The 24,821-nt window shown below is 43.2% G+C and overlaps 1 protein-coding gene across 2 annotated transcripts in view; it reads right to left on the bottom strand.

The window, feature by feature from the left end:
* Window positions 1–971: 971 nt before the first annotated feature.
* Window positions 972–24,821, bottom strand: part of SYNPO (synaptopodin) — an 82,424-nt gene continuing 58,574 nt past the window's right edge. The window contains exons 3-4 of one of the 2 annotated variants that reach the window (XM_029583968.1): window positions 21,901–23,822; window positions 972–7,864 (exon numbers count right to left, since the gene is read on the bottom strand). In XM_029583968.1, the coding sequence (XP_029439828.1) occupies window positions 7,235–7,864; window positions 21,901–23,822 (2,552 nt within the window). In that variant the 3' untranslated portion in view covers window positions 972–7,234. Of the gene's footprint in view, window positions 7,865–21,900; window positions 23,823–24,821 lie in introns of those variants that run through there. The other variant, XR_003853472.1, reaches the window with a different exon arrangement.

Raw genomic sequence — 24,821 nt, 5'->3', positions numbered from 1 at the left:
TTCCGCACATTCATTGTGGCTAGGTTGGGCAACACACAGTTAGCTGTGCTTCTGAGCTGGGTTGAAAACTATAGCTTTAAAAAAACAAACAAACACGTATTTCTGAATTTCACAAATCTGAGACTTCAGTCTTCATTATAAGACTCCTATCATGCCATACATTCCCATCTATGTATTTGACATTACAGATCAAATTATTTATAGGAGGATTAAGGTTAGAGGGATCTGGATGGGACATTGCAGCCATCCTAAGGCTCGGACCCTGTACATGTGACCTCTATCGCCTGTCTATACGTATACAGCAGACAGGAACAGTATTCTAGGGGACTGTAACCAACCAAAAATGACAGCAAACACTGGACAGAAAAATCTCCTTCATTTCATCCTTTCCTAGGAGCTAGTCAGAAACCATTTTCCTGATCATAGCTTCTATGCAAGTAGTAGGCCAACAAGCAACACTACGCTCCGGTGAAAGACATCCACACCATTGCCCATGAAACAGGAAAATCAGTTGGTCATTCATACTGAAGAGCCATAAACACATATCCATCCTTGATGGGATAAGTATAATAGAAGTCGTGTTATTATTTAGTAATGCCTTCACTGAAATCGTGCACACCATAATCCATACCAGCTGTGTGACATGGCAAAGGCATTTTAAAATCCTTCTGCAGTGCCACCCACTCATGTACGGAGCTCCTCATATGACTTCCTTCTTTCCCTGACTGCAAGAATGGGAGCTGTGGGGGCCTATTTATTTAATTAGGAGGCCAAGGCTGCCTTCTTTTGTTTAGCTGGTACGATGGGATCACTACCAGGGCCAGAAACGAGATACTCTGGCAGAGTCCTCCTGGCCACCTCAGTCGATGGAAGCTTTCTGTGGGTTTGCTTCGATCTAATGATGAAACTATTGTGGCATGCTTATAACCGCAGTGTAGAGAATAACATGGCATGTACATAGTTCTGAACTCAAATGATTAGCCTTGCTTTTTTTTTTTTTTTCCAGAACACGAAAGGGCCAGCCAGCCAACACCTTTTTTTTTTTGGCTAGAGAGTACAGACTGGGTCCCCAGCCAACTGAATATGTCATTATGGATAACCTGAGCCGGGAGGGTTATCTTGTGCAAGGGCAGCTCCGGTGCCTTGTTTTCAGTAAATATTTCTCATTTTCTCATGTGAAAGCATAGCTGCTTGCTCAGTTTTCTGCAAGGTGGTCTTGGCTAGGAGTTGTCCTTAGTTTGCATGGCTTGTCCATTGTTATACCATTGACTATGTGTGCATGTAGTGGTAGATGCTAGTCAGCTGTTAAATGTTTGCCGTTGTTTGATGACAGGGGAATCTGGGAGAGTCAGCTACTTGAGTTCAGTGATGTGTTAGGATGTGCTCTTTCTTCGGTGTTGGGGGTTATGGGGCTTTTCAATAATGTTCAGCTTTTTGCAGTGCTTCTAAGTAATCTTTTCTCTATCGCTGTTTCATTTCATGGCCACGCCCTGTGTTGGTTTGCTTCTATGAAAAATGGGCATTGTAGGTGGTTTGGTAGAGTTTAAGCCTTCACAATGCCTTACCATGTCCTAGTGTTGCTCTTTCATATTATAATTCCCTTCTTTTTCAGCCACACAGTGATCTGCTGAGTCCGTGACTGCAGGAGGAGTAGAACATGACACCCCCCAGCCTATTCCTCTCCAGCAGCAGCAGGAGACACCTAGCTACAGCCCACCTCCATTATCCTTTCAGGAAAAGGTAGTATAGGTTTGTTTTTTTTTACCTTTTCTTTTGTCTGTAGATAAATATTTTGTATTGTTATAATATGTAATTTTGTGGTGTTAGTTCATGTATGACCAGTACTATGTTGTGTGTCTGATTATAGATATGAATGAATAAGCAAATGTTTATGGTGTGAGTGATATATATCTATATTACCTTGTGCGTTTGAATATTGATAGTAGTGCTCTGATTAGTCAATATGAATGAGTCCTGCTAGACATTAAAGCAGTGCAATTTGCTAATACTGTATGCATCTTTTTGGCTAATACTGTCATCCTTGATGCCAGAGGTGTGTCTGGTGTGGTTAAAAGGTTTTATGGGAATTTCGAAAATGTGCAAAGTGGTAGAATGAGTATGAGAGGTGTAACTGAAAGAGTAAGAGAGACAAAGAAGTAAAAAAAAAAAAACCCAACCCAAAAAGCCCCATGAATGGAATGAAAAAAACACACACCATTCTAAGAGAGATGGTGCACATGTCTGGTACACAATAGGCAGGGCCAAAGCAATGTTTAAAAGGCAGGCATCATTATCCCCTGTGAGAAAGCACAACTGATCCTTTTAAAATAACTTTTGCATTCTAAAGTACACAGACATTACAATTAGGGGAAAGGTTGTTAAAATGTTTTGGATATGTTACCTGATAGAGTAAAGGAAGAGATTATAGTACAGCATGACTTCCTAATTTTCCCCAAATATATATTTAAAAAAAAAATCTTTAAGTAGAAAACTTGCTCCTACAGGAAGCAATGGCAGCTGTGCTGGTGCTGTGACATCCTGGCCCAGATTAATGCCAGCCTGGAGAACGAATAACTATATTTGGGTCTGAACACTACTACTACTACTACTACTACTACTACTACTACTACTACTACTACTACTAAGGTGAATTAAAGGTTCAGATGTTTGAGAGAATGTATTTGGCAGACTTATTGCATCATCTATGACAGCTTCTCCTTCTGTGCACTCTAAATATTTTATTCAGTCGATGACAAATATTTTCTCTCTATTTCCCAAATATCTGCATTTACAAGATTATTTGTGTTATTTTCTATTTGCCTTTCAGAAACTCAGAAGAATTTGGAAGAACTGAGATCATAGTGCTAAAGATACTGGTATTGTATAGTACTAACCTTCCTCACTTAGGTCAAACTAGTTGTGTGAGTATCATCTTCAGCAGTTACTCATTCCAGCTGGGCATTGCTGGGAAAACATGTAAGTCAGGATCAGAGATTAGGGGAAAAACCTGAGAATTTACCCAAAAGGAGACACACAATCTCAAATAAGTATCTAGCCTACTCCAAGGACCTTTAGGATTCCTTACTAATTTAAATGTCATATTTGTGGCATGGTAGTTGGTGGTATGGTCCATTTTTAAGAGCTTCCCCTTGGTCGGCTGCCAGAATAGATTCCTGCCATGGTATGGAGAGACTCCCTAGAATTTTCCAGAAGGACTTGAGAAAGGAGTGGGGGGGGGGGGGGGGAGAAAGGAAGCCTCTATCCCCTGCAGTTACCTGCATGAGGCACTTGACAGGACAGGAGCTGCTGTGTGCTAGGTCAGAAGTTGCAGCCGCAAAGGAAGCGGCTTGTAGGCACTCTCCTTACTTTTGGAACATAAGGAGGGAAAACAAAGTCTGAAGCTCTCCATTCCTGATTTTTCTCTGTCCAACGACTGTGGGGAAGAGAAGGAGCAGAGAATTTCCCCAAAAGTGGAAGAGTCTTGCTTTTAGGATTCTTCTAGAGGGAGGAAAAAAAATCCTATGTTCTGTCTAATTTTGGTTCACCAGAAAGGCATCTGGGAACCTAAGCTACACACTGTAGTTTGGTTGGAGAAGGAGCTTTACTATAACTATGGTGCAAACCCGATTCTCCATATCAAAGACAAAAGGAGAGTATGCCAGCCTGGTACTACAATGCAAGTAAGAGAGGAACCTAACGATGAGGAGACTGACCTGCTGGAATTCGGGTACCAATGGATGTCCTAGAAGGGTAAAGCATCTCCATTTGGAGACCCCATGATAATGACTCAAGAGGATCCTGCAAACATATGGCTTGTAAGAAACTGGTTCATTTCCATTTAAATGTACGTGGAAGAATTGGAGAACCCTCACCTTAAGCATGGAAAGTGACCCGATGGAGTCCAACTATTTAATTCCAAGGGCCTAGACGTTTCTGCCCCTTCCCCTAACTAGAGACAGGACCTGCACCCTTCCATGTCCTCCTTTGCTATGAGGGAGTGGGGGCTGCATTCCTTTTTCTTTTGTCTCGCTTTTATCATGTGCTACTCTCTCGCCCACCTCTAACAAAGAATATGTTCCAATCATTTATCGCCATCTCCTAGTCCTCCTCCAAAATTCTCTTTCTCAACTCGGCTACGTCATCATCGCCAACAAACACAGTGATACAAATAGCTCAGACTCCACATGCAAAGACAGATGCAGAAACGTGAAGAAGCCTAGGTAGGATGTAGACAAAGGGGAGTTAAGGGATTGGGCAGAATGCAGAACAATCCTCTCTTGCACAGATGCAAGTAACTTGGCACAAATCCAGCATCTTGCTCTGCACAGATAGACACTCTAGACACGAGGATGTAAATCCTGTGCGAACATTTTGAGCAGAGAAGCTTTGCTTCCCCCCCCCCCCCCAATAGATTGATTGCATTAGAATGAAGAAGAGCTTCACTTCACATGCTTTATGCATTCCAGACAAATTAAGCTAAGCATACATTGTCAGTTTGTGCTCCTCAATCATTCTAGAAAAATAAAAAGGTGGGAAAGCAAGATGTGACTTCTGGCACTGAAAAACTTTTTATCTCTTGCCTTGAAAACTCGGGGGGGGGGGGGGGAATGTCACGAGTGGGAGCTGACGACAACGAATTATTCTTTGCTAGCAACCCAAAGCTTTCTCTTACTAGGAAACAAACTATAAAAGCTAGGTCAAATAACAGGGATGGGAGTAGAAAAACATCAAAAATCAAACCTTGCTTCCTCTTGCATGACAAGGAGGCAACTGCTTCATCTCATGCCTTCGCGTCTACTGAAATGGAAAACCAGGCTAATGGAGAAGCCGATCCTTTAACGCCTTGCTTGCTGTCGCTGCATTTCTAAGCACTCTGGGGCCCATTCCCATTTCCGAGGGGCTGAGACCATCACGGGGGCCAACATCTCACTGAAGCCGAGAACAAATATTTCTAGCTTTTCCCCACAGTCTTGGGTCACTCTGCGGTTAAATGGAGGAATTTGGTGCTGGTGCAGCCCTGTCTGGCATCGGTAAAACATTCACACACATGCGATGAGACAGAAATGGTCCGATGAGACAGAAATGGTGGGAGGATTAAGAGCCTGGTCCAGGATATCAGTTCCGTGGTGACTTCCAGCTCTCCTCCCCCCTTTTCTTTTTAATGAAAAGGAAAGAAAGGATTGGATTGCAGAGAAACTAGCACTGGTCTGGTTGCCACCCATCAGGTAACTTACTAATAAATCCAACCTTTTCAGTTCTGATCTGCTGGCCAATAAGGATCTAGGAGGTCATTTTCAAAGGAAAGTGTAAATGTATCATGCTATCGTAGCAATTTTCAAAAGCCCATTTACCCATGTTAAGTGCCCTTAAAGCAGGCAAAACCTATTGACAATTCAATAGCGTATCTGAAAGGCACTTAAGACAGATACGCTATTGAATTGTCCATAGGTTTTACCTGCTTTAAGTGGGTAAATGGGATTTTGAAAACTGCTACGATAGCTTGTTACATTTACATTTTCCTATGAGAATCGCCTTGTTAGAATACAACCTCTGATAAAGAAGAATAAAACCTCACCAGTGAGTAAAAGCAAAAAAAAATGAGGTTTACATATAATCTACAGCACCGATATTGACCAAAGCCGATGGTGGTATACATCAGTGGCTCTACCTAGTCACATGACTTGTGGTTATAGGTGTAATATCCTAGAGTATGAATTCAACTCAGTAACCGGTAGTTTATAATCATTTACCAGTAAAGACAGGGCAATATGTTTAGTTATTACCTAAATGTTCCACTCATTATGTAATTTAGCAATTGCTGGTCATTCCTAGTCCTTTTCAGGGGTGGAGGAAGAGAGAGAGAGAAAGTGATCACCCTATTGCTATACCTTGGACTTGTGCACCTGATCCAAAATGTGACCAACATCATTTCCATGAGAAGCAGTAAACTTTGACCGCCAATGAACATGTAGGCACTCAGAAAGTCTGAAAGGGTAATGCTTAGGCGCTTGCCCTATTTACAGCGTCAGAAGCCAGAACTTGAAGGGCCCTGCTCAGAGACAGTGCATTGCATCAATGGTAATATTCTGCCTTATAAGCAGAGATCTTCTCAGCTGAAGAGTTTCTTTCAATTTCACTTCTAGCAAGATAAAAAAAAAAAAAAAAATCAACTCAAAGGCACTTTGAATGTTTGCAGTCTACTGGTGTCAGAAATAGTTGCTCATTTCAAGTCATGCAGCTCTAAACTTTTGACTTCTTTGAATACTGTTTGAGAATAAATCAGTGCAAAATCTCATTGCTCTTGATTTGGTCACCTGTGGCCCAAATATTCAGTTTTGCTGGGATGCTACCCAGATAAGTGCCAGGATCAAAAGGGGAGAACCATTCATGCTTAAAAAAAAAAAAAAAAAAAAAAAAATCTAACCAGCATCTGGACAGTATAAAAAAAAAACAAAAAAAACCCACTATTAAGATCTGTTCCATAGAGGTGAGCTGGCAAAGCCAGACATTTCATGCTCTTTTCATATAAAGTTACAAAAGAAAAAACTGTTCTTCTTTTTCACCCTCAGGCTGTTGGAACAGACTTTGATCCCATCGTATTGCCAAAAGTGCATAACAAGTGTTGCTAAAACGTTGAAAAGCATGGTGCGGACAGCTGTCCTCCTTTGCTTGCCTCTCTGCTGGCAGTATTCTTCTGGAACAAGCAGTCTGAATGTGCTGCTTTACTGCGTGTTGGCGGAGTGTTGGGGGGAAAAGACAGAAAAGCGTTCCTTGGAAATCCATTGAAGCTTGTCTTGTTCTTCCATTCCCCTTTCCTCTTATTTCACTCCAGTTGGAAAGCTGTTGTGTATATCCTCAAAAGCAAAACCTTTCTGTAAGTGTAGTATTGTAATAAGATTACTTTTTGTCTGGAGAACCCCAGGAGACTATTTGATGGTGAAACGCCAAGTGCTCAAGTCATATTAGCTATGCAATCTGCTTTGCACATATATATATATTTATGTATATATCCCAGGCCTACTGTTCATTCTCCGGCAATAAACTTCCTGTTCAGCTGTTGGCAGTTAGGGGCTGGTAGTGGGCTGCTATAGTGGCTATAGTGGCGTGCTACCAGCCTTTTATTCAGCTTCCTGTCGTTCATTTGCTGGGAAGGATCAGGGGCAATCAAATTTACGGTCAATCCAACTGATCCTCTGGACATCAAACGTCTTGTCTTCGTTGTGGTGGTTTGGTTTTAGGAAGTGCAAGGTGCTTCCGTGGGCAGGGTCCCCCTTTTCATCCTCATGCTGCCGTTCCAGCCTCGGGGGCAGATGCTGTAGCCTCTCAGCGCGGGGGACCTGGCTCCGGAGTCTTCAGAATCAATGGAGACATCAGAATCTGTTGGGGATCTTGTAGTGTAACGCCTGACTGGGGACCTTGTCATTAGTGTAGTGGGTGACTGCAGCGGGCTCTTGAAGGTTGGAGAGTGGCTGGTCATCATTCTGGGGCTCCAGGGTGGCATGCTGCTGCTAGGCTGTACCTTGGCACCCATAGGTGGTGTGAAGGGCCTGAAAGCCTCTGTCACCGGGGTCCTTGGAGAGGAATTCTTCCGTCTGGCAGCATTAATAATATTCCTGGCAATCAGTGCCTGCATTTGCTTGTTGGCCTTGGAGTCCATTTCCTGTCTGAGTGGTGAGAGGGATCTCTCACTCCAAGATGGAGACATAGGAGGAGGTGGAGGAGGGCTCATCACTCTGAACGCCTCTGTGTACCCTTCTCGGGAGCCGTGGACATGATCTGGGCTTGCCCATTCATTCAAGGGGCGGGAGCATCGTGATATGCTGGGAGAGCATAGTGGAGAGGCTGGAAGGGACTCTCTTCTTTCCTGTATAGAGAACAAGAGTGGAAGTTAGGTGCGAGCAAGGTTCTACCCAATCATAACTAATGAAACAACTTAAAGCAGCTTAGAATCTAATGTTAATATTTTATCCTAAATCCACAAACCAGTCAAAAGAGGTCAGAGGTTGCAAAATTTTAATATCATTCTCCTGATGTATCAGCCTGGGGGCCCAGAGCTTATCGGCCTGTCATTCGCAGTACCAGTGAATTAGTATTGTCTGATGCTACAACCCACAAGGATCACAAAAAGATAAATGTGGTGTCAGTGTTATCAGCTAAGTTCACAGGCTGATAGGGTGCAGATGTCTTTCTTTCTTGACTTTCTCTCTGTAGATAAAACCCCATTCCTCCATCATGGTTCATCTTATCTAATGTGTTTCTGCACTTTGACCTTCCAAGGTCAGTAGCAGACTTTTAAACTGTGTTCTGACCCTAAGCAGAAAATTCAGGTCAGACATTTCCACAGAGCATCATGCTGCTAGATGATATTTACAACAACAACAACAAAAAAGATTCCCATTTCACTACATTCATAATTTTTCACTCTTTCTTCCATCAGCTGCTCCATAAACAGTAACATCAGGTGATGCAAGAGAAGCTGATATATCCCTTGCTGCTCTTTGATTGAACCACACTACTACAAGTCAAAAAGAAATAAGATATAACTATGCTGTATATCGCAACATATTTAACCTAGTATTTACTGGCAGATAAGGATCAATTGGCCAACCCTGCCTACACTGCTCCAGCTAAGGACGTATTCCAGACATCAGCCATGCAAGCATGACCACCAACTCTGCTCTGGCTCTGGTCAGCTCATTAAATATAGAAACCTGTTTTTTTGTAGACCAGGCAGCTTTTTCCAGCTCCTGTGGGTTTCCACCTCAATTAGACCCAGGGCCGGTATTTGCTGCCACAAGCCTTCCTTTGCGAGCAGGGCCATGGCCCTCTCTTTTATGCCCCCTCCCGACTTACTTAGTCCACTCATTTGCAACGACCGGGAGCCACGCACTGTCCAAAATCCTGCAAGCATGGACCCTAAATCCAACCTCTAGGCATCACAGTTGTGTGATGGCTCAGAGGCCGATGTGGAATTTCCCCTGGGTTTCTGGCAATTCTACACAAAAGTCAGCTCCTCTTGTGACTAACTTGGGGAGCAAATTTTTGGGTAAAATGTTGCTGTTGCTGCTGGAAATGAAAGCAAATATCCCTCATCAAGGTGGTGGGATATTTTTTGTGAAAATCCTCCCACGAAGGCATTTTCATTGAAATAATTCATATTTAACAAGCTAAGCTTGATTTCGAATTGCAGTCGCTCATTGGGGAGTTGGGCGTTACATCCCATTAGTGACATTTTTCATCACTTAGTACATCGGCCTTTATGATTGCCTCCCAGGGGGGTTGAGTGCTGTGTCATCAGCATCCAGCCCCAGCCAATATGGGGATGGATGATCTGACCCGGGAATCAAACCCAGGAACTCTACTTGGCAGGCACAGCACTGCTATTGTGCCAGTGGGCAGGCTGTAATGAACTGATTTATCACATTTATCGCAAGATCATTTTGAGTGCCTTTCAAATTTCTCTGTGTCGGGTTTGTATTTCAGGCTCTGTATAATTTTGTTATAGACCCCAAAACAAACTGGAAACCAATCCAATATAGCCGTGTAGCGACCAAAAGAAAGGATGAGATCGGTGTGTAGTCAAAAAGCTTTATTTCCACAGTATTTCAGCCCGACTCTGGCCGAGTTTTGCTCTATGTATAGAGCTGCTTCAGGGGCTACTGTATAAAGAATGCAATTGTGGCTGAGAACGATCTCATGGGTGACATCAGGTAATTTGGATCTGCTGAATATTGCCTTCTTAGCACATAAGTGTCATCGTTAATTCGGTGTGTTTTTCAAATACTACGGCGTCATTTTAAACTGTTCACAACAAATGGAATCAAACAACTGGATGCAACACAAACGTCTTCCTTCTTATGTGCAGAAAGGTAGAGTTGCTTCTTTGTTAGCCCTCTGCTAGGTTTAACTCAATGGGTAATATAAAGGCTGCGGCATTCGTTTCATAGCGTTGCCGAAAACACACTGAATTAACGACGACACTTATGTGGTAAAAAAGCAATATACAGCAGATCCAAATTACCTGATGTCACCCATGAGATTGTTCTCAGCCACTCTCTCTATGCTGGTCACTGTGAGGTCCATATTCAAAACAGCACGGGTTAGCTAATGGACTTATCTGGCTAATTTAGCCAGGATATTCAGTGGTGCATTCACACCAGTCAATATGCCCGGATAACTTTAAAGGTCCAGCTAATTTTAGACCTGCTCAATACCAGGTCTATCTTATCCGGCTAACTTACAGGCCAATACAGTACAGAGCACTCCGGTGGAGCGCACTGTTAACCCATGTTTGGACACGCGTTTTCGACACGATAGCTTTACCCCTTATTCAATAAGGGGTAATAGCGCGTCGAAAACGTGCGGCCAACCCCCCCCCCCCCCCCCCGAAACTAATAGTGCCCACAACATGCAAATGCATGTTGATGCCTCTATTAGGTATTCCCGCACGATTCAGTAAGTAAAATGTCCAGCCAAGCCACACATTTTACTTTCAAAAATTAGCCCAAACTGCTTTTCTGTACACCCTCCGACTTAAAATCATGGTGATATTAAGTCGGAGGTCCCAAAAGTAAAAAATAATAAAAAAATAAAAAAATTTAAAATCAGCCCGCGGTTCACAGGTTGAAAACCAGACGCTCAATTTTGCCGGCGTCCGGTTTCCGAACCTGTGGCTGTCAGCGGGTTTGAGAACCGATGCCGGCAAAATTGAGCGTCGGCTGTCAAACCCGCTGACAGCCGCCGCTCCTGTCAAAAAAGAGGCGCTAGGAACGTGCTAGTGTCCCTAGCGCCTCTTTTTACCATGGGCCCTCATTTGAATACTAAATCGTGCGCACAGGAGCGTGGCCTGTGCGCGCACCAGGAGAGCGGGCGTTTGCCTGCTCTCCCGCGACTTTTACTATATCGGCCCGTTAGCCTGATAAATGTGAATGTCGCCACTTAACCAGCTAAGGGGGTTATTTACTAAAGGTTTATCGTGTGCATTAGGGCGATAGGATTTAAATTAGCAGGAGGGGAGAAGTCGGGGAGGGGAGGAGTCGGGGCAGGGAGGGGGAGGAGTCGGCTGCGGCACCATTGCTGGCGATAATGTGAGGAACATTATCGGCGGCAGTAGCACGGCGAATAGCTACACCTTTTATGGTGTCGTTATTTGCTGCGAAAGGCTGCAGCCGGCCGCACCGCGTCTGACAAAATCACTCCGCCGCAGTGTGAACAGCTGCGGCCTTTTGCAGGCCCGCCCCCCTGCCCCCTTTTTCGTAGGATTCATCATTCCACGAGGAATGATGAATCCTACCCTAAGTTAGTCAAATAAATAACTTCTCCCCATTATGTCCCCCATCCAGCCCACCACTTAGCCAGCTAACTTCTTAGCCGGATAAGCAGTTATCTGGTCTACTACTGAGTGGAGCCGGATAGTCAGACACCACCATGTCGGCCCTGAATATTGACCTCTACATCCGCAGGACTGGATGTGTAACGTTTGAATCTCTGTCAGTCCCAGTACCAGCAGACAGGCTTGGTCTGCCAAGGTCTAGGGTGGTTCTGTACGCTTGTTTGCTGCTCTTGTGCTTCCATATTAGTCGTCGTATCATACGGCAGAACCCTGATTTTGTGCGCTTTACTGGACTGAAATAACAAATAGGTCTCCAGTGATCTGTTTAGATGACTGGGGGATATTTAATGAGTAATTTTACCTTGGAATCCTCAGCCTTTCATGATTTTCCCCATCTGTGCATACTTATGCTTTATCTATTACTGAGCCACTATCAAATCAGCTTTATTTAATAATTATGTATTGGTTTTGGAGCCTGAAGGTACTGCTTTGGAGTATTCTACTTAGCTCACCAGAGGTTATTTATGTCACAGAGCCAGCCACTTCCACAGTGGTCGACATCACAGATTAAACGTTGGGAAATGCAAGCAGAAGCACTTTGAAGCAGTATCAGTGGAAGGTGAACTGTCCCTGTGCCATTCACAGCTGGCATAAAGAGAATGGTTTCTAATGCTTGCCCTTGGGGCGTGGCGTTTATTCTCAGCACTCACACGTGAGGGTGGGGGTTTCCATAACTAAACCGTGACTGCAGTAAGGAATAGGATAGAAGGAACTAATGTATAGATAGAGAGAGAGAGATGGATTTCTATCAAATAACGGTATCATAGTCCCCTCCTAAGTGTTCCTGTGTGTTTATCCCCTTCCCAACAGCTTTTGAAACTTTTATCCAATTTCATTCAAATTTGTGTCACAGGTGATGATGATTAGAGAAATGCTAGAATGGCGCTTGTTTTGTCCAAAGACCCATTCTCAATGCCAACACTTCAAAAAAATGTAAGTCAACAAATTGGGCATGTTTTTGAAACAAAGCGATCTCCTCCATGTAATCATGCAGCGTAAATACCTTCAACACTCTTGTCCCATTAAAATCCAGTAACACTAATTTGCACACCATGTAGGGAATAATGCAAGAGAGGGCATACAATCAATAAAGACCTAGACTCGGACCCCAAATGTATTGTAAGGCTTTTAGGCTGAGGTGCTTCGCTATGTCTTTATTATTGAAGAGCCGTGCATTCCATTTATAAATTAGTCAATTCATTTTATAATTTAGTTTAATAACACATCAGAGGGTTTCTCCGCAGTAGTAAGAATTCTCTCTGCAGATTGTAAGTCAGAGCAGAAAACGCACTGTATTCTGTCAGGCCCCATTTTGTACCATGATCATCTTCTGGGCATTATTAGTTATTTATAAATCAAATTTGAATTTGAATCTCCTTATGACTTGCAATATATTGATAAGATGAATGCAGCCAGAAGAGCTCAATTTTTTATTTTTTGTTTAGTACTGTAAATGAAAAAATGGGAACAGTTTGACTTAGGGCCACGCTTGTTTATTTAGGAGTCTGATTCCATGTGTCTCATGCTCTGTCTGCTGTGAAATGCTTGCCTGTTTCTGATCTTGTGGGCAAAATTCTTTCCTGTCCCTCCTAAGTGTGTTGTTCTGGTTTGGACAAGTTTCTGAAGGAGAAGTCTATAAACTGCTATGAATTAGTAGGGAATGGCCACTGCTTATTGCCAGCATCAGTAGCATGGGATCTATTTAATGTTTGGTTACTTGCAGCCTGATTTGGCCACTGCTGGAAACAGGATGCTGGGCTTGATGGACCCTTAGTCTGACCCATCATGGCATGTTCTTATGTTCTTATGTTCTAATATCCTTCATCAGGGTTTGCAAACAATAAAACAGGGTTAGAATTCTTTGCTGGCATTTCTAGTTTTTGTTTTTTTTTAATTTATTGTGGTAGCTTTTCCTAATCAAGGGGATATGGTGAAAGCAGTTCGCACAGCTGGGTTTAAAAAGGATTTAGACAAGTTCCTGAAGGAAAAGTCCATGAAACAAATATGAAAGCAGAGTAGATGCCCCTACTGAAATAAATCAAGTGACAGAAGTGGGGAGACAAAATGCTATGAATACACGATACTAAGCCACTAACTACTCTGCACCTTAGGACATCTTCTAATGGCTGTGGGTGATGGTGTTAGCACCAGCGGAGGAGGCTGGGCCAGCGATACAATATCCCTTCTCTGACTTCTAATCCATTGCCAAACACTGATTGGTGACTGCGTGCAAATTTGTTCCTATGACCAGCATACTGAAGAGTGGGACCAGAAAACATGTAAGTAATTGGTGCATAACATCTGTAAGAAAATGAATAAGATTCGTGACGCAGGAAGTCAAGAAACATTTTTTCATGCTTTCTGTCTTATAACAGGTTTATCACCTTGTTTGGCTATTTTTTTTTTTTATTTCACAAAGGACCAACAGCTGCGTTTGGCAATGGTTTACACGCAGTGGATGTGATACTGAGATGTGTTATCACTTGCCCAGTCTCCACTGATGATGCTAACATAGTCACCTACAGCCATTCATCAGTAAGATGTTGTAAGATGCAGGCTGGTTGGTGGTTTTATATCATATTAATGGGGTTTTGTTTTCCTGCTTTTTTCACATGGAACAGTGCATAAATCACCACTATTAGCCATGTAGATTTTGGAACATCACTGCTTATCCCCTATTTATGAGCCACGACTGGATCCTTGTAACCAGGATTGGCCACCGTTGCAGACAGGGTGCTGGTTTTGATGGCCCTTTGGTCTGACCCAGTATGGCATTTCTTATGTGCCGGGGACTCCCCATGTAAGCCCTTTCAAACATTTCCACTCAGCCACATTCATGGTGCATTTATTCCAGGCAAGAGGCCAGCAAGCTGCCGCTCTCTGGTTCCAGGATTTCCTGGACGGAGCTGTGGAAGAACCATTGCCATGCTCCTCCTAATCCGTGCCCACCTTTCTGCCATGCCTGGGCTTCAAGGCCAGCTCAGCCACAGAGAGAGAGAGAAAACCCGGGTGACCTCTCAGCGCCGGTCTCTGCTGCAGCATTGATCAGTGGTCACCGAGTGACTTGAGCAGCCCCTTCAGCACTTTTTTAGCGTCGTTTCACGACAAACGAGAGCACCTGGCTTAGAAGGGTCATCCGTCTGTCTGACCATCCATCCGCGCACATGTGTTTGAGCACGAGTGGCCAGAGAAGCCCAAAGAGCGGGGAGACGGAAGCTGCCAGCAGCAGGGGATGGATGGTAGGGAGTGCAGGCCCTGCCACCTCCCCCCCCCCCCCCACTGTCCCTTGTCCTGTGGGGGATATTCTTACTAAAGCAGGAGGCCAATGCAAGGCCCGGTGCGACACTAGTGGCGGCAGCAAGGGGCTGTATTGGCGCGCAGAGCCATCAGTAGGCGTTCCTCTCCCAGGTCCCCACCCTATCCTGGCTTCCATATGGGAATCCGGGCCTGGGAGAGGAACGGGCACTGATGGCCCCACCTATCGTTTCGACCCCTTGCTGCTACTATCTCCATCAGGCTCTCACCCAGCCCCCTACTTTAGTTAAGCATATGCTCGTGAAGCAAGGAGTTGGCAGCACTGGTTTGTGGTTGGGGGCTACCAGAGGAAGGAGAAACGACGACTTGTCACACTTTCCCGTTCTGACTTGTTTATGCTGCTTCTCTGTTTCGGTTCAGAGGAGTAATCTCCAGCTGCGGAACTTTATCTCATGACATCATCGGAGAGTTTAGGGTAAACTGCCTAGCTGAATCGCTTCTTAATCCAATGCAATGGTGAATGGGAACTGCTTATTCTATTATTTTCACACTATCTCTGCTTAATAATTTCAAGTGTAATATAATAAAAATAGGCTGAACTTTTATTAACCTTCATTTTATTAACCGTTCTTTGTGGTGGCAAGACTTCCAGAAATAATATAATAGAATTGGATAATCATTGGTCAAAGGTATGACATCACTAATGAAGGACTGTGTTAGGAGTTATGCTGTTCAGTAAACAGTATAAGCATAAACATAAATCTATGGTGACCCTCACAACATTTTATGATGCTCACTAGTATGTATGGTACTTGGAAAATACCAGCAGGCACTAATTGACCCATCGGTCTTGATGTCATTTGATTTCTTGAACTGAGGAGGGGTGACATACACTTCATCAAAACAGGATCTAATCAAACCTCATCCATTAGCAAGCTTAATAACTGTCTTACAGCAGCAGCCCAAATGGCTTAGTAATCACAAACTCAGACTAAATCCATCAAAATTGGAACTCCTCTGACTCAATTGCCAAGGTCACCCCCTACAATCCCTCACTAGCAAGTACCACCTTACATTCTAAGTTCATAACTTAGGGGATAAACAACCAAAACTTCGCAATGGATCCTCAGACCTCTGAAGTAAGGCCTTCCTTCATGTATCTGCATAAGATCCGCCGACTCTGCAATTTCCTTCATAATCACAATCTTGCTATTGTATTCCATGCACCAATCACCAGCAGAATCCATTACTGCAATTCCCTATACAGCGGCATCTCACAATATGGGGTGAATCACCTCCCGCTCCTAAGCACTGCCGCAAGAAGTTTTGTAGGTGCAAAAGCAACCGATCATATTGAGCCTATTGTACATCAACCTCACTGGATCCCAGTAGGAAGCAGGATAAAATGTAAAACTCTCTATGTTGTCTTCAAAAGTTCAAATGGACAGGCCTCTGAATATCTGTCTCTTCTCTCCCCTTACACGCCTTCAAAGGGGCTCCTGCTCCTCCAAAATGGCTCTTTTTTTCCTCTCCTCTGCTGACCACCTCCAGATTGTCCTGCACAAGACTTTACGCTTTCAGCTGCTAAGCACCAACATTTTGGAACAAAGAACCACTAACCCTGCATCTGGAGACACGCTGCCTTAAGTTCAGATAAAAAGCAAAAGCATTCCACCTTCTTCTGGCCCAGCTACCTGAACTCCCAATGAGGGCCTGTGCAATGCACAACAGGGACTTAGCTGGGTCTTAAACTATTCACAGATCCCAATGAAAGTCTCATTGCACATTTCTGCTTGATTGTAAGCTACTCGGATGCCTCTGTTTATTTAAATTTATTGTAATCCATCTTGAGACCAAATTTGGAAAAGTTGGAAAATCAAATGTGTGTACATAAATTAATAACTGCATTATCAGAGAAATCACCTACACTCTTCAATATTTACCTCCTCCCCCCTCTGCCAACTCCTATCTAATCAAGGCTTTTACCCACTATATATATGCGGACGATGTCCAAATCCTCATCCCCATAACTGAATCCATTACTAAAGCACTTAAGACTTGGGACCACTGCCTCAACTCAATTAACCTGCTCCTTACCAACCTCAATCTTGCTCTCAACCCAGCAAAAACGGAACTTCTCATCTCCCCGGACAAAAGCCATCCCTCCACCCCCACTCCGTCCACACTGAATGCATCAACCGCCCAACAAGTAAGGGACCTAGGCGTCACTCTGGATGATCAGTGGAACCTAAAAAATTCATTAACACCACTATAAAAGACGGCTTTTTTAAACTTCAGGTTCTAAAGATTTTAAAACCCCTCCTCCGCTTCAATGACTTTCAGACCGTCCTCCAAACCACTCTGTTCTCAAAAATTGATTACTGCAAGGCCCTCTTCTTGGCCTCCCAAAGAACACCATTAAACCCCTCCAAATGCTCCAAAACACAGCAGCCAGAATCCTCACCAATATCTGCAAAAAGGAGCACATTACTCCTATCCTCAAGGACCTACACTGGCTCCCTATCCACTTCAGAATAATCCACAAGAGCCTCGCCATCATCCACAAGTCCCTGCACAATCAGCACACTCACTGGCTTAATGGCTCTTTGCACTATAGTGCACCTAACAGAGCCACCAGGGCCGCCTACAAAGGATCCATCCGCACTCCATCCCCCAAGCTATTCCACCTCACCTCTACCAAGGAACGGGCCTGCTCCTTACCAGGCCCCAAGTTATGGAACTCCATGACCCCAGATCTGCACCTAGAACACCGCCTCCCTTCCTCACCCCCCCCCCCCTTTTTTTCCTCCTCCCCTCCGAATTGTAGATGACGCTGTTTAGCACCCTCTGCCACATATTACTTGTATGTAATCCTCTGTATTTTTAACCTGATGTATCAACCTTGTATATAACCCTTTTTGTTTTACAATCACTGTATAAATTCTTCTGAATAATGAAACCATCAGACCCTTTCACCCTCTACCCCTCTCTGGTACCCCTCTTATCTCTACCTATCTCTGTCTCCTTTCACCTCTTAGTTTTATTTTAACTTTGCTTTCTGCTTCTGTGTTAAGTAACCCGAGTTCTATGTAAACCGATGTCATATGTTTTATGAACGTCGGCATGGGAAAGCTTTAAATAAATAAATAAATAAATGCCAGTGACTGGCTTTGCATCCACGTGAGTCACATACGCTAACTGGCAAGTACGTGAACCTGGGCACATTTTTACCCAGATTCTTTTGTTAATTCCTATCAGAAACCATTCGGGAGACTGCAGTTGTGATGCCTAAATTAAAAAAAAAAAAGTGCAGGAAGACAAATTCTAGAAATTCTGGCTAGCCAAGTTTAAAATAAATGAAGGCCAAGAATATGTGTGTTGACGCACAGTTGGTTATCCTGTTGGAGGAGCAAATGGGTCAGTCATAAAAATGGGATTAAAGGCACATGTCCATCGATAAAACTCCCCTATCCTCCCCTGTCATACTTCTCCAAACCTTCCTTTGGAATAGAATGCAGCATTCTGCACAGAAATACTCTGAGTGAATCTTACCATTGGCTGCTCATGTAAATATGAAATTGTTGACTGCCAAAATGATCAGAAAAAGCTGAAATACCTGAATGACTGTTGAAACGTCACTCAGATGCTAGCAGAAGTGAGACAGGTTTAAAAAAAAAAAAAGGATTGTTCGCCAAGTGCCACTGAGTAAACAGCTTTGCATCTACACTTACTGTCTGCATATATCATCTAGGATTCTGTGTTCTGTAAACCATGGATTCCAGATTGCAATTGCTGCTTTTCTGTAATTATATACTGGTTAAAAAAAAAAAAAAATGACCGCATCTGACTTCCCTTACTTTCTTTTCGTAGCTGGATAAACCTGTACAGTGTCACAGCCGCGTACCTACTGATATGTTAAAAGAGCTGCGAGGAGGCCGTGTGCATGGCTGGTTCAGTGGACCTCAGGTTTAAGAGGCTAGGGGAGAAAGTATTGTGCGGCCAAAGTGAGTAATCCCGATCCCAGCCATCTTTGTACAAAAATCTCTCAAGCTATGTACAAAGCACCCCATGCCAACTTTATTAATGACTTGCAAATTAGTCGTCAGAAAACATGCCAAAACAGTTATGTCTGCAAAAACCACAAAGCCGGACCTGAGCTCTTCTGAAATGCACCAGTAAAAGAGAGAAGGGAGATCCCCGATGATTCACAGAGGGAGCGGTACTCGTATAATCCTTTCAAACCGGGCTGAATTGTATTCCATACTGATTGGAGATGCTTACTTTTGCAGTTTAAAACCAGTCTGAAACCAGTGTGCAGGACTCTCTATGCTGAAGGGCGTGGTTCTCCGACCATCCACATTGGGACATTATACTGGGTGGCTTCGCCAAACCTCACAATTAATCAGATCCTATTTACCTATTACATCGGTCCTATGTGTGTCGTTATATGACTTTAGGAATTTTTCTTCCCGATTATATAATTGGTTGTGTGAGTCCCTCCCAATGCAGCCCCCGATCGGCGAAACACGGCCATGTTGGGGGACTGTACCTTGTACAACAAGACTTACAAATAAACGGCTTTCCTGCACACTTTGAAGACCCACATGAGTACTAGTTTCTTACTTTTGGAACGGCGTTACCAATCTTCACACGCTTTTCTCTTGTTTCGTATGGTTATATCTGTGATGGAAGTACTATGTATTCTGTAGGACTTCTTCAAATAGATGCCCAATTCACGACAGAGGTTCTGCATTTACTTATAAATTGGGGGAACTCTGCTAAACTGCTCTAAAGTGCCATAACAAGTTATACGTATAAGGGTAGATTTTAAAAGGGCTGAGTGTGCGCACAAATCTGCAGTTGTACACACACATCTTGTGCACGCACTTTGCTACAGCTCCTAGTTAGGTGCAGGAGTCTGTGAACAGACAGACAGATAGACAGACAGACAGACTTTTTATAGGGCTCATCCTGATACTCTATATATGGAGCATTGTAAGGGGGTACTAATTTGGGGTCTATTTTCGGGAGGTGGGTTGGGGTTAGGGGGGCGTTGTTACAGACACAGAGAGGTATTCATTTTAAAATTATCAGTAAAGAAATCTTGACCTTATAAGTGATGACAATTGTAACAATAGGAGTTGATTTGTACACTGCAGGGTCTGCTAGCTGCATTATACAAATCAACTCCTTTTCATCGCTTATAAGGTCTAAAATTCTTTACTGATATCAATATTAAAATGAATACCTCTCTGTGTCTGTAACACTGCCCCCTTACAATGGTCCATATATAGAGTATCGGACTGAGCCCTATAAAAAAGTCTGTCTCTCCGTTCATGGACTCCTGCACCTAACTAGGTAAGTTGTGGCAAAGTGGCATGCACCAGCTGAGGCAGATTAGAGGCTATGCACATCAGTGCTGGCCATGTTCTGCCAGCGTACATAGATATACGTGTGCCCTTCCCAGATATTTAAAATTCACATAGCTCCCGTGTGGCCCACTTACGCGCGAATCTGGCCAGATATGTGTGTGTGTGTGTCTATCAATTCAAAACAAGAAAGATTGTTTTGTGGCAGAGCTGAAGTAAAATCTAAACACATTTTTACAGAGGGGTTAACAGATGAATGCTGTAATTACAGACGTGGCACACAGCTGACAGTCCTATGTAACGTGTCGCATAGTATTCTGAACACATGGGGTTAAACTCGCTGTGGTAGAATCCATGACTCTGATAGGTAACAGTGATTTCTAGCCATGCGAATCCAGGTTTTTACCTTAGCTGCGCATCCTAGCAGGACAGTATTGGCTATCCTTTCCATGGCAAGGAAACTTTAAAATTGCACATAAAGGCCTTTAGGACGTTTCATGGGGATGCACCAGAATACCTGTACGTACTAGTAACTGAAAATGTTCCTTCTCAGTCACTGCAGGGGAGTGGGGGATTTCTTTGTATCACATCAGTTTCTACCTTTCGTCTGGCCAAAATTCATGCTAGATTATTTATCCATAGCAGGGCTAGTTTCATGGAGCCCCTTTGCCCTTGGATCTCCATCAGAAGTCTGATTTGGACTTTCAGAAAAAATACTCAAAGTTTACTTTTTGCATTAGGCTTTTTCACAAGGAGATTTATGAATAAGCCATATGATGGCGCCTGTGCTGCTTGATTTTGGTTGTTGTAGTCTCCGCTTTGGAATCTGGGCTGTTTTATTTATTGGATGTGTGTTGTGTAGTATTTTTATGTTTCATGTTCACCATTATACTTTGTTTTTAACTATGTGACCCACTACAAGCAAGCTTTCTTCAGACTAGTGGGCCATAAATGTTGGATAAACAAATACAAATATTATGATAAATTTGCAATCCACTCATCCTGCTACTGCATATCATTCCTTCCGGGTAAATCTAGCTTGTATCATTACTTAGACTGGTTATATTTAAACTGCAGACTCCAAGAATCAGGAAAAGGAGAAGAAAGGAAACAGGTGAGGAAGCAGAGTGGCATTACAGCATATGCCAGAAGATGAGCAGCGTTATGGATATTCTTTGGTACAAGGTACAGGTTTTCAGGATCATCAGCAGGGAAAATGAAATGCATGCAGCTCCCTGATGATTTACAGACGGTAGAGAGAGAATGTAAAACAGAGCAGTATGTAAACGTGCAGATAAAGTCAACAGGAAAGAAAAACAGAAAAGTGGTGCCAGAAATGCAATGCTGAGAGAGGTCTTGAAGCTGAGCAGGAGAAAAGAAGGCAGCTTCCAAAGTTCTTCAGCTAGAGAAAGATAATCTCCTTGTCTCTCACAGTTCCTCAGTTTGTTCTGTTTTTTACACTGTGGTGTTGATTCCATACACAAGAATTCCTCACCCTTGGAAAGTGTCTTTAAGAAATGAATAGGCTTTGGCTGCACAGCCTTTGCTGGAGACCTTGACACCTAATCCTATTGTGTAATCTCCATGGACTTTTAAAGAGAGGAGCATTCCTTTCATAACCATCCTCTCTAAAGGAAATGCGATAGATCAGAGACTGAAATTCTCCTCATTTACTATCAGTAAGTACCTTAGAGAGGATCATGACTAAGCAAAATGGCATTAGAAATCTGGTTTCAGAAATATAGTATGATGGCACTCAAGACCTTCAAGCTTCTGCTTGTTTGTAACAATTACCCATCAAAGATGGTTCCAACTAGTTGAGCCTAAAGTAAAACCACAAATTTGTAAATTTGATTACTTGTAATAAATAGAAGGCTTCCACACCTGGGATTCAATTCCTGCTTGCTTGGTGGAAAAAGAAGGTCTTGGAGCTTGGATGACTCCCTTAGCTCTTGGTGACATCACTCTGGTTGGTGAAAAAGGAACAGGAGATGCAAGTGGAATCTCAGTGGCTTCAGGTACTCCTCCAAAGTTTGTTCTGGTGTCTCGGGGCATAATTCCAACATTGCCACCATAGGATGGAGACAAAGGATTGGATGGTGGTCTATCTGGCTTAAATGGACCTGAAGAATGAACAACAGAAGAAGGTGGTAGAGGAGGAGATGGGCAAGAGGTCTGTCTTGTTAAACGATATGCACTGGGAATCACGGGTTTGGGAGGAGGAGCAGCTCTAGGCAAAGAACTGACAGGACTTTTAGATGGCGATAGGACAAACAGAGAAGGCTGAAGTTGATATGGCTGACGCTTTGAGATTTCTAACTCCTTTTGAGAATGCTCACTTTCTGCTGTGTCGTTGGTAATGAGATGTGCTGGTAGAGGCTTTGGAGATCTTGATAGGTACTTGGCTGGTTGTTTGAATGCTACAGAAGACACAGGAGCATTTGAGGCATACTTCCAAGAGGGAGGCAATGACATGGTGGGAGAAGGTGACCTTGCAGAGTCATGATGTGTTGGGGACTCAATGACAAATCTTTCCATCCTTGATTGCCTTCTGGCAAATAATTCAGCTCCTTTTCCTCTAGCTTCTGAGAGTGTTTGATTAGGTTTTGGTGGAGGCTTAGCATGGAAATCTGGAGATTTTAGGCATGAGGACCACGCTGGCACAATATCAGCAGAAGGATTATTCCCTCTTCTTGATGCGCTATCATTCAGAAAATTGGATGCTTCAGCTCCAAGAGCAAAAGGCTCTTCTTCAGGAACTGCTTCTCCATGATCTCTCTGCTTCTGTTTTTCATCCGTGTTGTGAACTAAAGATAAGAGGTCTGGATTAGGAGATAACTTTGGCTTCTCAATGAAGGTGAACATGGACTTCTTATTTGATCGACGCACCATGGAATCCTCCAAGACTCCTGATTTTTGCATGGGTGTGGGTTTCTTTTCTCCATAGCTAGAAAGGTTGGGGGCATGAGACTTATGCTCTGCTGGTGTTGGATACAAAACAGAATAAGAAGGAGGTGATCTCACACAACTTGCTGGAGGAGGACTGACCAAGGTCTCTGCATAAGTGGGTGGTGGAGGAATATCTACCATGGGACCTTTATCGGTTGAAAGATTTACCTTTGCTGGGGACTGATTCCCAAATGGCCTGGCTGTTCTATTTGCCACTGAGGCAGGTTTAGCCAAAGTTAGATGAACTTCACAATATTGCTTTTTCTGCCCATCATTCTTTCCTTTGTCAGCAAGTGGCATGTTTTTCTGTTCACATGTCTCAGGTATTCCATTTGTTGAAGCCTTCTCTGTGTTTTCCTTTAAGTAAAAACTAATAGGGATACTGTTTGCTTCTTTAGGAGAGGACTTCTCATTGGATTGTTTCATATTTTCCGAGGAGAGAATCTCCTCACCTTTATCCTCATTCTTTTGAAAATCCTTTATATTTCCAAGATTCTCTATTTCTGTCTTGTTCTCCTCATATTCCTCCATGTTGTTCTCGGGTGTTAGCAGTCCAGGTTTTTCAGAACACAATAATGTTTTCAGCGGTGCTTCGTGTAACGAGCTACGTTTCAAGCTGTCTTCCTTTCCATGGTTTTGGTGAAGAGTTCCTTGCTTCTCCTCTGTGACTGCTTCAGTTGCACCGGCTCTGCTTCCTTCTGAGGTGAACCTGTTCACTCTCTGTTTGCGCCTGTTAAAAAGCAGCGCCCCTCTGGAGCTGGTGGCTGTCGGAGTAGTTAACTGAGCCGCAATTTTTTGACTTCTGGCTTTGGCTTCTTTTAGCTCTTTTTCTGAAAGACTGGCACTTCTAGAAAGACCTAACGAAAAGAAAAGAAACAAAGGTTAACATTAGCGACAGATTTAGGATAACTTAAAACCTAAGGAGGTAATTTTCAAAGGAGTTGCGCCTGTAAATGTAACATACTATTGTAGCAACTTCCAAAAGAGTAAAATGCACGTATGCAAGTAAATCCTATGGACTATTCAATGGGGTATATTGCAATAATTTTCAAAATTATTACTTGAGTGAATGCTTTTTAAAATCAGACCCTGTGAAGAGAGGCCTGAAAAGAGGATGGTTTCAAATACTGTTAACAGTGGTTACTTTGCAAAAGTCTGGAAGCTGGAGAACAAACTTCAGAGACAAAGAGTACAAAAACCATGAAAATGTGAACTAAGCGCACCTCAGCAGAGGAGCTCAGTAAGACATATATACCGATTAAAAAGGCTCAGAGAATGCCCCTAGCAAGAAACCAATCAGAAAAGTATGACATGCACAGCTCCAGGGTTTTTACAGGGCTATTCATGGAGCAACTCCCCTTCCTCAAATAAGCCGGATAACTTGACCCGGATATTCAGGGGGATAAACATCTTACTGAATATACTTGTTTATAACTTTGCTGCATCCCAGAATATCCCTGGTCCGCCTGTTTTTTATGCGCCCAAGTTTTAGCTGGATACTGACTTCTCCGACTAAAATTTGTCAGGTCATTGAGGGGGATATATTTAAACCCCAGGTTTGTTCAAGTGTGGGTCTTAGCCGGACAAATCCTTTGACCTCTCTAGGTACATTTTACTATTTTCTTTTTCTGGGTTTGCTTCGCTGTGCCTCATTGTTTTTATCTATTTTTCAATTTGGTAGGTTTTGCATTCTTGGAAGACTTTGACCCCTCCCCCTCCCTGCCTTGGGTTCTTTTTTTCCCCTGATCTCACAAGGGAAGAATTTTAGCCATTTCTCGCTAGACTTCACACACCTCTAGGTAATAATGGAGTAACAAAAGGGAAGTAACAGGAAAAATTAATGAATGAGCAACTGG

This window comes from Rhinatrema bivittatum, chromosome 18, assembly GCF_901001135.1.
Source record: "Rhinatrema bivittatum chromosome 18, aRhiBiv1.1, whole genome shotgun sequence".
NCBI classification, from domain to species: Eukaryota; Metazoa; Chordata; class Amphibia; order Gymnophiona; family Rhinatrematidae; genus Rhinatrema; species Rhinatrema bivittatum.
This window is presented reverse-complemented; position numbering and strand designations above follow the sequence as displayed.